The following is a 13,530-nucleotide window of genomic DNA, read 5'->3' on the forward strand; positions in this document are numbered from 1 at the left end:
TGAAGATAGAGTGGATCTTGGAGAACTAAATCGACATGGAAAGATCTTTCAACTCTTTTATGATTACCTTGTGTTTCAACAAACTCAGGAATTGTAATCGATTTGGAAGTATTTCTCGATTTTGGCCACTCGAAGCATCTCTTGGGTTTTCAACACCAATCACACGCGCGGAAAAGTGCTTTTTTCTCCGTTTCTCTCTCTTTCTGAGCAGAAGAACATATTTTACTGTCGTCGTTGTTGGCAGGGCGGCGCGGGAAGGGTTACGTCGTGACGATATTCAACATGTTATGATACCCCCAAAGAGCCTGCGAAAGATCGCATAAAGCGCAAGTCAAGAGTTATCTTGCGTCTAATTGAATTGTTTTTTGTTTCGTTGTCGATTGTGCCATTTCCCTACCACAAAAAACCAGAAAAGGCAACCAACCTCCCTTAACGGTGATGGACTGTTTTCAGCCCTTCTAGAAGGTTCCTACAGAGATCCAGCTTAGCTACGGGGGAAACCCTTGAGATGAGGCGGGAGACGATGAAGGTATAGATACAGATTGGCGTTCAACTCGCCGTTAATCAGCCGATGATGAGCAGCTAGATAGTTGAATATTTCGCTCGCTAGGTTGACAGAACAGAGCAGAGCAGATATACAAACAAGACAAGACAGTGCTCATCCATACAATGGAGTGCCATAGGGAGAAAAGAGACATGAAAGACTGACTGACTGACTACAGGACTCAGTAGTATCCAGGCAGAAGAGACACTGAACCCGCCCTCTCGTGGAGCTGGAATTTCGAAGCTTTCATCAAGTAAAAAACGATCACGTGACCATACAGAGTAATTCGGACTCGGGACGAGGAAGCCCGAGCGTGCATTTCAATGATCGACTTTTACTATTATCACCACACAAAGCCTTCTTTCTGCTCTCTTCTTCTCTCTTCTTTAAGGACGGGCATATTCATTAAGCTAAGGTAATCGAAGCCAAGGGTGATTCTTCGCTGAGTAGGTATGGTATGGTACAGCAATGGCAGGATAACTAAGATGGGTGTGTGTGTGACGGGGATGGGGTATCTGAATCTATCTACAGTAGTAAGCCTCCCATGTGCAGTCTTTTTGCGGGCAAAAATGAAAATTGGGGGGAAATACTCCATTTCTGACATTTCCGGCGGCTGTCATCTCAATCTTATCTCTCTCTCTCCGCGGAACTCAAGGCCACACTCCAAATCATCGAGATGGTAGTGTCTCGGTGGACTTTGGACCTTGGCATGAGATGTGAAGAGGAGGATGAAAAAGCCTTGCTGTGCTGTACTGTGCTGTGGGCGTGTATGTGGTGGTGTGTGTGCTGTGACGTCTTGCGTGGTGATGTGATGTAGACCAGACCATGAATTTGATACAAGGAAAAAGGGCTCAAGTATGTCGGAAAGGAACAACCATGTTGTGGATCAACTCTTTGGAAGGAAACCCCCTCCCTTCTCTCTTCTGGTAGTAGCCAGAAGAACCTCACCGCCCGTCCAGAGAGATATATCCCAATTCTCCCCGTGGAAAACCCGCCCCAGAACCAGTCCATTTCCAAGAAGATGTTCAAGACACGTGAGACTCATTTGCTCGCTGATACAAGAGGGGGATCAAAGGGGGAAAGACTAAATAAAGAGGAGCCACAACACAACTTTGGTTTGATGGGAAAACGAAGCAGAAAACACATAAGAGATCGTAAGCCCGTAGCTTTCCTTCCCCTCTCGTGCGTTCCCATCCACGTCCCACGGATTCTGGAGGGAAACTTGAGAACATCGAAAGAGAGATGAAAAGCGTGATGTAGAGCGCTCGACGAAAATAAAACAATAAAAAAAAGTGCATCAACATGAGGGGATCTTGTCCCCTTTCCCTCTTCTAGAAACAATTCAGGGAACTTCCCTTGCGTTTCTTCGCCTTGCCGTCTCGTCCAACTGTTGTCAAGAGCTTCATTCTCTCCTCCAGTTGTGCACGTGCAGCCTCGGCTTCTCGTCGTTTCTTGACCTCCTCTTCCACAGCCTGAACGCTTAATCGTTCAGATCGTCGTTCTTTCTTGAGACCAACAAGTTCTTCTTCCATCGACCATGCCTTCTTCTTCCATGATTCGGCATCCACACGTAGCTTATTGCTTTGTGTTTCGAGATCAACAAGTGCTTCTTCCAAAGTGGCTGTCAATTGCTTCTCGGCATGTAGATGCTTCTCAATGGTGCGAAGACGGGCCTCTTGCTCTTCAATCAATGCTGATTGGCGACGAACGTTCTGTGAATTGGATGAAATCACTGTACCTGATACAGGGGTGATGGGCAGCTGTACCTCCTTTGATGCATGCCGAGATTGTGGGGGAGATGGGTTGTTGGCATTGGCTGGAGCAACCTGTAGACCTGGCAGGCTTGGGAGTGGTGGCAGTGGTATCGCAGGAGGTGGTGATGGGAGCGAAGCAATGGATGCAGACTTGCGCAAGTTTGAGCTAAGAGAATTCGATCGTGGATGACCATCCATAGCTGGGGATTGAGGTCGTTGTGATTTCATAGTGTTACTCCGAGAGCCACTGTCAGATCCAGCCTCATTGATAGGCTTGAGTTGATCAATCTCTTTCTCGAGATTTCCAATTCGCTGTTGGGCATCGATCAATGCTTGATTACCTTGAGCCTGAATGACAGAGATGCGGTTGTGATGTTGATCATAGCTGCTCTGTAACTGTTGCTCAAGCTCTTCAATAAGAGACATCTTCTTGGCCTTTTCTGCCTCAACCGCCTCAATTGTCGCCTCATGCTTTTTGATGAGAATGTCTCTATCACGGATGCTTTCCTCATGATTGCCAATTTCATTTGCCAGGTTCCTAATCGTGTCTTGGTAATTGGCAATCTTGGTGTTGGCATTTTCGAGTTCTTCCTCCAGTTCAACAAGGCTTTGGCGTCCATCGAGGCGGCGTTCTAATTCAGCGTTTGTATGAAGTAATCGAGTGTTGGCTGATGCCATTTGTCGCTTCTCCTCAATGACATCCTCGATGTGAGTTGCGATCATGTCAGCATTGGTTGGATGACCAAAGGCTGCCTGAGCACTAGAAACAAGTTTCTGTACTGTAGATAGTGCATGCTCAAGATCTGACTTGTATGTTCCGACGAGTTTCTCATGCTTACTGTTCAGATCGGCAATTTGATCATCGTAACCAGCAAGATTACCGCCATGAGCAAGCTTCATCTCCTCGATCTCACTGGTATGTTTATCATGTAGCAACTGTAGGTTCTTCTTATGTGACTCAGCTGCGGCTTCTGTTTCTGTAAGCTTCTGTTCGAGATGTGTAATCTCGGCTTTCAAAGACAAAATGACCTCTTGTTGAGATCTGGCCAGTTCAGTCTGGGTATCCAAGTCGTTGGTCAGTGCTGTATGAAGCTCTCGAAGTTCGTGATTTTTGTCGCCGTGTTCGGCATTGATCTTTTGTTGTCCATCAAGATCCTTCTTCAGCTTCTCAATCAAAGATTGATAATTGTTACGTTCGATCTGCATGGCGGAAGCAGCAGCAGCTCTTTCGAAGGCGTCGTCCCCATCTGAAGAAGTTTGTTGCGCCTGTTGTTCGGCCTTCAGTGTCATAACGCTGGCCAACGCAGCATCTAGTTCTGACTTCGTCCTCCCGTAGTTCTTCTCGGATTCTTCGGCAGCTTTTTGAGCAGCTTGATGCTTCGAGGTCGTTTCAGCTAGCTGCTGCTTCAAGGACTTGACGAGCTCTTCATGGTCAGGGGAATATGTCTCGGCCTTGACCTTTTCAGCAGCAAGAAGTCTCTGCATCTCCTCCTGCAAGCCTTGCTCACGTCGACCATATCCTTCATGTAGAGATTTAAGTTCCGTCTCCTTCTGGATGATTTGATCTCGAAGCTGAGACACCATGTTTAAATCGACCGGGGACCCAGTTTTGATACTGGTTCTTTCTCTTGTCAAGCCGGAAATGATGGTAGACTTGATTTCCATTTCTTTCTTCGCGTTCTTGACTTCGGCTTCCAATGCGTGAATGCGTTCTATCCGAGCTTGCAATTCCGTATTGGCGGCTGACAGATGCACTTCTGCAGATTCCATTCGATCTGGCTTGCCTTCAAACTCTTCGGCCATCAATGTTCTCAAAGCAGTCACCGAACGCTGACCTCGATCAACACCGGAGCCGCTCTGGGAGGTCATCCTTCTCAGCATACCAGGAGTTCCAGGTGAAGAGGGCCGTGTACGTTGGACTTGCGTCTTCAGCCTCTCTACGGTTGTCAGAGTTTCCTTGTGATCAGCTTGTAGTTGAGTATATTGTTCCGTGACCTGATGAATGCTTCGTTCATGCTCTGCCAGAAGATTCTGAAGGCGCTCGATTTCCAGGGTGGCAACTTCTGCTGAATGCGTTGGTTTAGATACCGGCGTAATGTCTGTATCGACCGAAGTTGCTGACTCCCCAGCCAAGGATAATTCCGATGATAATGATCGCGAGGAGGGTAAGTCTTGTCCATCCTCCAGTTGCTGACCTCCCTCCCCGTCCACTAAAAAAGCCGGGCTCTGAGGAAGCTCTGCGTCTGTAAGTCCTTGTGGGGAAATTGATGATTGACGCTCTTCGTCAATACGCTCTTGCATTTCAGCCAGAGTTCGCAATGCTTCCTGATATTTGGCCGAAAGAAGATCGAAATCATTGACAGTGGACTCATGCTCAAGTCGCAGATCAAAAAGCTCTTGACTCACGGACTCAAACTTCTCAGTGATGAATTTTGACTGAGCCGGGCTAGGAAGAACATCCTCTTCTGGTACTGCTTTCAGGCTTCTTGGTGTTACCATAGCTGTCTGTAGTTTGCGAAGGCCCTGCTCATCGGTTTCTGCGTTGGCGGCTTCTTGTAGATTGTCCTCCACAGTTTCTTCGACTTGATGACCGAGTTCATCGTCTTCCTCCGGGGTTGGGAGTTCGATTTCTTTTGCGGCCTTCAAGGTCTCGTGCGGTGTCTCTTTGTCCTGTGCATCCTCGGTAGCAGGCGCGGATGACACGCCATTCGTCAATTTTGATTTGGCATCCTTGTCTTGAATATGATCGAGTTCGTACAGCAGGTTATCGAGCTTACCAAGACTTCGCTGACGTTCGACAAGATGCTCAAGTCGCTCCACCTCTCGTTGCATGATCTCCATATCTTGATCGCATTCAGCTAGACGCTCCTCAAGGGTGCAAATGTAGTCTTCAGCATTTGTTTCACTCTCCCGGATTCTTGCAATCTCTTTTCGTAGCTCAGAGATGATGGCATCGTTCTTTTCTCCACCCGAGCTTTGGTCTTCGAGTCTGGATTCCAGGTCATGCAAATATTGCTCTGTATTAGATTCACGATCCATGAGTTTTTGTACACGAGCATTCAGCTGCTGATTCATCGTCTCCACATAGGCACATTTGGTTTCTCTTTCCAAGAGACTGCTCTCTGTGTTGGATAGAGAGCCTCTTGTCGTAGAAAGATTTGCTTCAAGACTCTGAATGGTTTTCTCGTATTCCATGACCACTTGTTCGATCATTTCCTGGTTTGCTTGCGATCGTTTCAGGCGGTCTACGGCACTCTCACCAGCAATTGAGTTGATCTGATCATTGGCATCGTTCGTTTTGGTGAGTTCTGAGATGAGTTTTGCATGTCTCTGACTGAGTGCACCATAGCTCTCCTGAACGTCCAACAGGCGATTCTGCAAGTCTGTCTCCCGTTCATTGGGGCGGTCTGGACGCTCGGAGATGATTCCATTCCGGCGCTCACCACTCTCAGCACTTCGAATTTGCTGCCGTAGAAAAGCTATTTCTGATCGTAGTCTTTCGATGATGGCTTGCTTGTCACCACCATCATCGACTTGCTGGATCTTAGGCTTGCTCTGGATGTTTCGCGCACGTTGAGCATATTGTACCGTATTCAGAGTTTCACTCAGGTGAAATTCCGCGGGTGTTACACAGGCGATCATATAGGTGATTGCATTACCACCGAGAGAATCTTGGAGCATTCGAGTAAGCTTGGAATCCCGGTAAGAAACGTAGGAGGCAGGAGATCTTGAGGATAGTTGCGAGATAACCTTGCCCAGACTTGCCAATCCCGCATTGATGGAGATACCTTCCTTTGCACGATCGCCAGTTGCACCAGTGTTCTTCAATCTTTCACTTCCAGCCAGATCGACAAAGTGAAGTTTGCTCTCGACTGTCATAGGAGCGTCACCATTCGACATGTTGTCAATATGAGTGGAGGATCGTTTGCTAGAATTAAAACCCTGAGTTCTCGTCTGTCGAAGATTTATGGTGAACACAGCATGCGAACGAGAAGATCGTGCATTTATCGCGGTGGCGTCAGTCTGTCGTATTGTTGACCCATGATTCAAAGTGCGTAATAGTTCTTCTATCGATGTGATGCGTACTGAATTGAGGCCTTCAACGAATATCCGTCCACGGGGATCTTCTCGAATTTGGACGTTGGCCCTATCGGTGAATGTGGCATCTTCGGGTAAGAGAAGATCTCGTGGATGTTCGTTGTAGATTTCAACATATGTGACGGACATCTCCCAGCCCTTTTCCATGTAGGCCTTGGAATTTTGCATCACTTGGTTGAGACTCGACACTGAGTATCTGGTTGGTGACTTTAGTCCGGAATTGTGTCGACTATGCGCACTAGCAGAGTTTGCATTTGCGTTCAGGCTGTTGAAGAGATGCTGTGCCGCACGTGGAACCACGCCTAACAAGGATCAGTGTTGCGTCCCTCATCAATTACACGTGGTGATGCTTACCTTTCAAGTCGGGTTCAAACTGTTCTCTGGGACCAGAGGTACCCATTGTGTAACTTTTGCCCGAGCCAGATTGGCCATACGCAAGTATTGATACATTGTAACCCTGAAGAAAGGAGTCTACGGAATCCTGTAGATAGTCCCATACGCCATGCTGGGTGGTTTCTTCGCCAAAGACACGATCGAAAATGAAGATCTTTTTTCCTTGAGGAGATTCGACGGCAAGACTTGTGTCCGTGTTTACCTGTACCATTGAGCGTTGAAAGCGTTGAGGGATGAGGTCATATCCCGGATCGGTAGGACCAAGGGGTGGTCGGACGCGGACGACTGATAATGGAATTAGTACAACTGACGTCGTCTCTAGATAAGCATTGAACACATACCGACTTTGACCGAAGTCTTTGCATCTTCATCTGATGCTCTACTGCCACCATGTTTACTGCTCTGGCTCATGCGACTGTGACTTCGTGGAGGCGCGCGGCTGAGCATACTTTGTGGACGTTGTTTCTGAGAAGCATCTGGGGATGGGGCCGAGTACATGCTCTGCGCACGTACTTGACGGGCACCATCAGGAGATGCGGGAGGCGACGAGATCATGGTCCGGACGACGACGTTGACCCGTCAATCCTGCAAGGGGTGGTGTGATGATGTCGGTGTGCAACCGCGTGGTCCCTTCAGACACGCGCTGATGGATGTCAGACCGAGGGCACAACCACCTCACAGACCGTTGTATGGCTACTGATCATGAAGGTGCGTGTGATGGTCCGTGGGTTGGAGGAGTTGGAGGTTTGAGACGCGGAAGATATTGTGAGACACCGAGCGTGGGGAACTGACAGGATGTCCAAGTCAATGGCAAAGACCCAGTGGTCGAGGGAGGTGGGGAGGCACTCGACGTGTTTTGCGTCTATGAGGTTGCACCCTGGAGCGAGACCAAGGTGATGAGAGAGAGTGACAGTGATGAGATAGACCAGGGCAAGCCAAAATGCCCTCAAGGGTTCGGAGGCGATTGCGACCAGGAACAAAAAAGAGACTCGAGAGTACTGTTGTACAGAATGCCGGCGAGATAGTACTAGGTAGTCAAGAAAATTAGGTGGTGTGTACCTCGCAGTGGTACACACGCTGGAGTGCAGTCAGCAAAGGAAACGGAAGCACTGCACTGCAGGGCTCGCGTGTAGTCAGGAGTCGAGAAAGGTTCATGCAGAGGCGTCGCGTCGACGGACGAAAAGAGAATAGACCGCGTGGTTAAGTGTGTTGGCGTGGTGATCTAAAATCTAATCATGCCTTTCAATTGGTGAGATAATCTCCGCCAGCGTGGAAGCCGTTAGCGGTCAAATTAGCCTGCTGGATAGGGGAAGGCCGATACAATTACTGCAGGTCCGCCAAAGACACTGGAAGGTCCCCTCGGGCCTCTAGTCTCCGGGGGACAGCTTTCCTGCTGCAGCTTGCATCTTTTCATGCCGGTTTCTCGAAAATCTCCCAGTACTACCCACCCCCAAGCCAACTGCCATCCAGGCGTGCATCAAGACTTCCTAAGCATTCTCCACCCCCCAGTCTAACGTACCACTTAGGCTTGACGCCGCCTGGCATCGCCCCCCCATTAGGTCCCGAATGGGGATGAGCCCCCGGTACCTGAGGCTAAAATTACCCCTCTCTGCAGCCCAAATACGAGGTATCAGCCATTTCAGTCAAGTTCGGTTCGTTTCAGAGGGCTCCCCCCTTTCAGCCATCAGGGGTTCTTTACCAATGCTCCTGCAGGGATTCAAGGTAAGCGAGTTGCCATCCTCGCTTTTGAAAGTGCTGATCAGAGCACTTTGGACATTGTCGTCGATCCTCTTTGGAGTTGAAAGGTCAGGCCATGCCCAAGGACCGAGTGCTCAGCTGTTTATTAGGCACCTGGGAAGGTACCGAGTATTGTTGCAACAGCCCTTCGTCTCGATGTAACGGATTACAGATCTTACCAGTATGGAGACTCGTCTCGCAACTCCAGCTAATTCTTGCCTGTCTTGAATCCTTCCGCCCGATTCCCGTGTTTGCCTATCTAACCCAATAATAATGGATGACATGATGTTGTTGTTGTTGCTGTCTTTGGCATCATTCAGCATGGCCCTGGCCTGGGTTACATTTACAGTTACACATCCGCATCGGATCTGAGCGCATGGGCTGTCCCGCCAGCCGCTTCACTTTGACAGCTGGTGACAGGTGATCTTCACTCTTTCAACTGCCAACCCTAGTCCTCATCCCTTTGAAAGGTTCTGTATACCTGCATAAACTTGAATTTTATGCCTTGTGTTTGTAGCCGTCCTCACAACCGAGCCAAACAGTGAATCCCATCTCTCAGACAAACCTGTTGCTAGGATATGGCTTCTTGGCCTCCCCCATAGTTGATCTTCGTAGCTCGTTTCGACTTTTAATAGTGTTACTCGGCTGGGCAGGCTGGCATGTGTGGCATGGGTTGATGCATCGTTGGATTCAATTTCTTTCAAGTTTTGTCGAGACATGACTTCAACTACACTAGCGGTGTTGAACTACTTCGGAGTCAATCGAGAAGTTCCGGTAGTGTAGTGGAGCAGAAAGAAAGTTCGAATTGTTCGACGCCTTGAATTGATGATTTGACTTCTGCAGCTGAGTTCTGCTGAGTGTGTCCGAAATTCAAGCATCTTTCCCACCCGTATCTCGCCCTAGAGTTACAACTGACCTCACCCCTAATAACGCAAATGCTGCACGTGGTGACAGAATAAACTTCACATCACGAGTGGCGGAAATGCTAATTGCACCATGGTTTGAAGCAACCACTCAACCTTCAGGTGTGGAAAAAGTCAATGGGATGTCCAATCTGTTTGTCATTTGATTCATGAAACTCCTATTCGAATTATATCCCGGGATCTGGGGAGAAATCTCCGATAGGTGGCGGGTTGTTTCGTCTCATCGGTGAGTTCGAACCATTAGACAACCATGTACTCCATATTGTTCATGCAGACGGACATACTTTGCATATAGTGCGAACGACGGTTCTGATCCTAATGCGACTCCAGTATGTATGTACCTGGTTGACGAGCTCTTGGTAGAGTCATTCCTTGTCACTTGCTGCATGAACAAGTCAACCCGCCCACAATCACGAGAAAACTTGTTTCTCCTTCTGATATCAAGTACTCTGTACGGGTACCTGGTCCTGCATAAAGGCTATAGCCGCAGGATCATTGAACGCTCGTGGATGGACTCGCTTAATAGAATGGTTTCAGAATCTCTCAGCTTAGTCCCTTTCTGGCTTTGTTGACTGCGAGTTTTTCTGACCGTTCACGCAGCTCGTCGTCCAAAAGTGGAATTCACCCAGCCACCTCCCAGGGTGGACCGGCAACGCTTCTGCAAAGGCGAGCACATCACCATAACATCATTGGCGCGCTTGTCCACTGGTATCATGTCGACAACATCCCACCTGGGTCAAGTGATAAGGACTGAGCTGCCGAACTCAAAAACATATCTGGCACAACGGTCTCGAGGCGAGGCGAAGGAACCTTGCTCGGTATGATTTCTCGTACGAGTTCAATTTGTCGTATCAACCAGCACCGGTAATGGTATCATGTCTAGGCTCGACGTTATCACCACCGTTATCATGATCGCTTGGAGTCTCGTCCTCGGCGTTTTCATCATGATCATCCTCCTCCTCTTCCTCATCAGGATTTGAACCTTGACCAGTTGTTTCATTCGCTTGCGCATCTCCATCGACCCCGTGCTCTTTCATGTACGCCTCCAGATCTTTCGCCATCTTCCGAGAGAACCCTGACGCCTCAACCTCAATGTCCAAGCGTCGTCCATTCTCTTTTCCCACCAACGCCTTCGCATCTTTGAAGAACGGCCCTTGCTCGGTGCTGGTGAAGCCGAACCTTCTCTCAAAGAACCTCTTGACACAAGCCACATCTCTATCAAAATAGAACTCGGCGTTTGCGTGATCCACACTGACCATCTGAGGGAAATCAATAAGCACTGGAACTAACTTGATGGCCCCGCCTCCACTTCCCTGCTTCTCCTCCCCCTCCTCCTCAACCTCTTTGATCAGAATATTGAACTCGTTAAAATCACCATGGATCAGACCAAACGAGCACAGGCGAACCAGCATTTCCATCAGCTCCGCATACAACGCGGCGGGGTCGGGAACCTTGTCTATCTGCCTCAGCGGGAACCCGTCAATCAATGACATGACCAGCTGATGACGGTTCTGGCCGCGCGGAACAGGCACACTGAAACCTGCATCGTATAGCGCCTGGAGGAAAGCATATTCCTTGACGGCGGCCAGTCGCGACATGTACATCCAACTGCCTGCACCGCGTTCCTTTTGTTGACGGGTGCGTGCATAATCTCGCTTGTTGCGCACACCTTTCTTGAAACTCACCCGGCCCAGCCGGTGAATCTTCAGCACTCGTTGCTCGCCGTGTTGGTCGCTCACCACGAAGATGTCGCTTTCTTTACCAACCCCGATCTGATTGCCCACGCTGTAGACGATGTCGCTCTTTTGTAACGAATGGAGTGCCAAGTAGTCGAGTCCACCGTAAGTCAACCTATAGCCGTCGTATTTTGCATTTTTGACCTTTGCAATGAGATTGGCTTTGGCCACGAGAGAGATACTGCGTTGTACATCGCCAACACTGGTCTTGGAAAGATTGGCGATGAGGGTGGTAGGTACGACCTCATGGTTTCGACTGCCTGTCTCGACTGCAGTGAGGGTCCGCCAGTCAGTGGGGTTGAGATATCGGAGTGCCTTCGTATCGAGCTTCATGGTTCATGACTTGGTAGAGGGATACGATGAAGAAGAATCGACGTGCACTGGCAATATGTCTGCAACTGGAAAGATCATCTGCGCCTGGTCGGACTTTTTTCTCACGACCGGGAATCTAATCTTATCTGATCGTCTTCCCCACTTTCCGTTCAAACCCCTCACTACTCTCACTAATCACCTGAGTACAGAGGTATGAGGTACCTATTCAATCATGTTGCCGAATGGAAGGATAAGTACCCAATATATCTTAGGGACAACAATGTGGCATAGAGCTTCGGGCCCTTCATCAGCCAGGCATAATTACCTAGGTATGTCAAGGAATACCAGTTGCACATGCTGAAGCCACTCCTCTCGCAATACGAGCATCCCCTTCTCCAGAACTCATCTACCGCGGTCCCAAGCCGACCTCACTGCATGTCCTCGATCGAATCATCGACCAGGCGCGAACAATGAGCGATTAACGTAATAGTATTGCCCAATCCGTACCAGACCAGAAGCATCTGAGTTCATGCAGCTCTCTGTGACTCACAACAGGGTACCTCCGTTGTCGGGGTTCACATTTACCTAGGCTGTTACGTGTCGGCGACTAAATCAAACCAGGTATAAGAGTTGGATTGAGTCTCAAAGTAGCACGAGACTGAATCATCTCAATCAATAACCCCAGGTAGGTAGGTACACACGACCGACAGCTCCAGACGAAACCCACGATGGCGACTCCCAATCAACCGACAACATCCCCGGTCCGCACAACCCCAGCAATCCACTCGCTGCTCCAGCGACTACACACACAATCGACGATCCAAGAATCCGGGATCGACCCGGCCGCGATCGCAGCTCTACGCGCACAGTCCAAAGCGGACGCGGCGGCCGGGTCCGCGGCGCTGGACGCGTTGATGCTCGACAAGTTCATCGCGCTGGACGAGGACAAATGCCACTTCATGTATAACCTGCTCGTGGCCATGGGCGCCACCACCGTCGTCGAGGCCGGCACCTCGTTCGGCGTCAGCACCATCTACCTGGCGCTCGCGGTGGGGAGGAATGTTGCTGCGGCGGTGACAGCCAGGGCGAAGGATGGGCCTCGTGATGGTGGAGAGGTAGAGGTCAAGGGTGTCGTTGTTGGGACGGAGAAGGAGGATTCCAAGGCTGCCATTGCGAGAGCGTATTGGCACGAGGCGGGCGACGAGGTCGAACGCTGGATTGATCTCAAGGTCGGGGATTTGAACGATACGCTTGCTGGGGATCTCGGATTGCAGGAGGGCAGGAAGGTCGATTTCTTGTTATTGGACAGTGAGTCTTCGTTTCGTTTTCTTCAAACCATTTCTTCTCGCTTGTTGTCCCTTGTCCCCCATTCCATTCCATATTTCGTGCTTTCCGTATTGTTACTTACCGAGGATTCCCAAACTCAATATGGCCGCACGTCGCTCTCCCGGCCTTGAAGTATGTCATTCCGCATCTGCGACCTGGTGCAGTGGTTCTGACGGACAACACCATCTCGTCGGCAGAGAGCTATCGCGAGTTGCTGGCGGTTTTGCGCAACGCGGATGGCCCGTTCACGAGCACCACTTTACCCTTCAAGGGCGGTTTCGAGTTTAGCGTTTACCAACCTTGACTTTTGGGTGGACGGATCGCTATGTCTGTGGAAGAGGGGAGACGCGAATGTAGATCTTAGTTGGCTCAAATTCTATCTGTTGACTGGCTTTGTGGGTAATGAGTCGCGACGGGTGAAACTCATTTGACACGGGGAGATTTGTACCTCGTAGGATATTTATCAATAGTGTGTTATGAAACAGCAGTGAATACCGAGAGGCATAAAATCTCTGATCAGGGATATATGTGGATCTGAAATTTGAACCTGGGACAACAGGCTCTTGCCTGATCATCTAGATGGATGAGAGGCCGCCAGACCGAGCCGCTCTCTCTGCATTCCTATTTCTCCCATGACTTCGTATGGATTGACAATTTTGGGTCGTGGCAACAGACGACGCACACCAGATCTCACATTGTGGTTGAGG

General features: G+C 49.5%; 3 protein-coding genes across 3 annotated transcripts; 1 reads left to right on the forward strand and 2 right to left on the reverse strand.

The window, feature by feature from the left end:
• Positions 1-1,875: 1,875 nt before the first annotated feature.
• LTR84_009620 (uncharacterized protein) lies at positions 1,876-7,344 on the reverse strand (the record flags this gene model as incomplete). Its single annotated transcript, XM_064853159.1, has 3 exons — positions 1,876-6,698; positions 6,751-7,074; positions 7,131-7,344. The coding sequence occupies 3 exons, from the start codon at positions 7,342-7,344 to the stop codon at positions 1,876-1,878; spliced, it is 5,361 nt and encodes a 1,786-aa protein (XP_064709558.1).
• Positions 7,345-10,300: 2,956 nt separating this feature from the next.
• Positions 10,301-11,518, reverse strand: LTR84_009621 (uncharacterized protein; the record flags this gene model as incomplete). Its single annotated transcript, XM_064853160.1, has 1 exon — positions 10,301-11,518. The coding sequence occupies one exon, from the start codon at positions 11,516-11,518 to the stop codon at positions 10,301-10,303; it is 1,218 nt and encodes a 405-aa protein (XP_064709559.1).
• A 707-nt stretch (positions 11,519-12,225) lies between these two features.
• LTR84_009622 (uncharacterized protein) lies at positions 12,226-13,127 on the forward strand (the record flags this gene model as incomplete). The annotated part of the gene is made up of 2 exons (XM_064853161.1): positions 12,226-12,805; positions 12,910-13,127. The coding sequence occupies 2 exons, from the start codon at positions 12,226-12,228 to the stop codon at positions 13,125-13,127; spliced, it is 798 nt and encodes a 265-aa protein (XP_064709560.1).
• Positions 13,128-13,530: the final 403 nt, after the last annotated feature.

This window comes from Exophiala bonariae, assembly GCF_035927105.1.
Source record: "Exophiala bonariae strain CCFEE 5792 chromosome Unknown scaffold_4, whole genome shotgun sequence".
Lineage (NCBI taxonomy): Eukaryota > Fungi > Ascomycota > Eurotiomycetes > Chaetothyriales > Herpotrichiellaceae > Exophiala > Exophiala bonariae.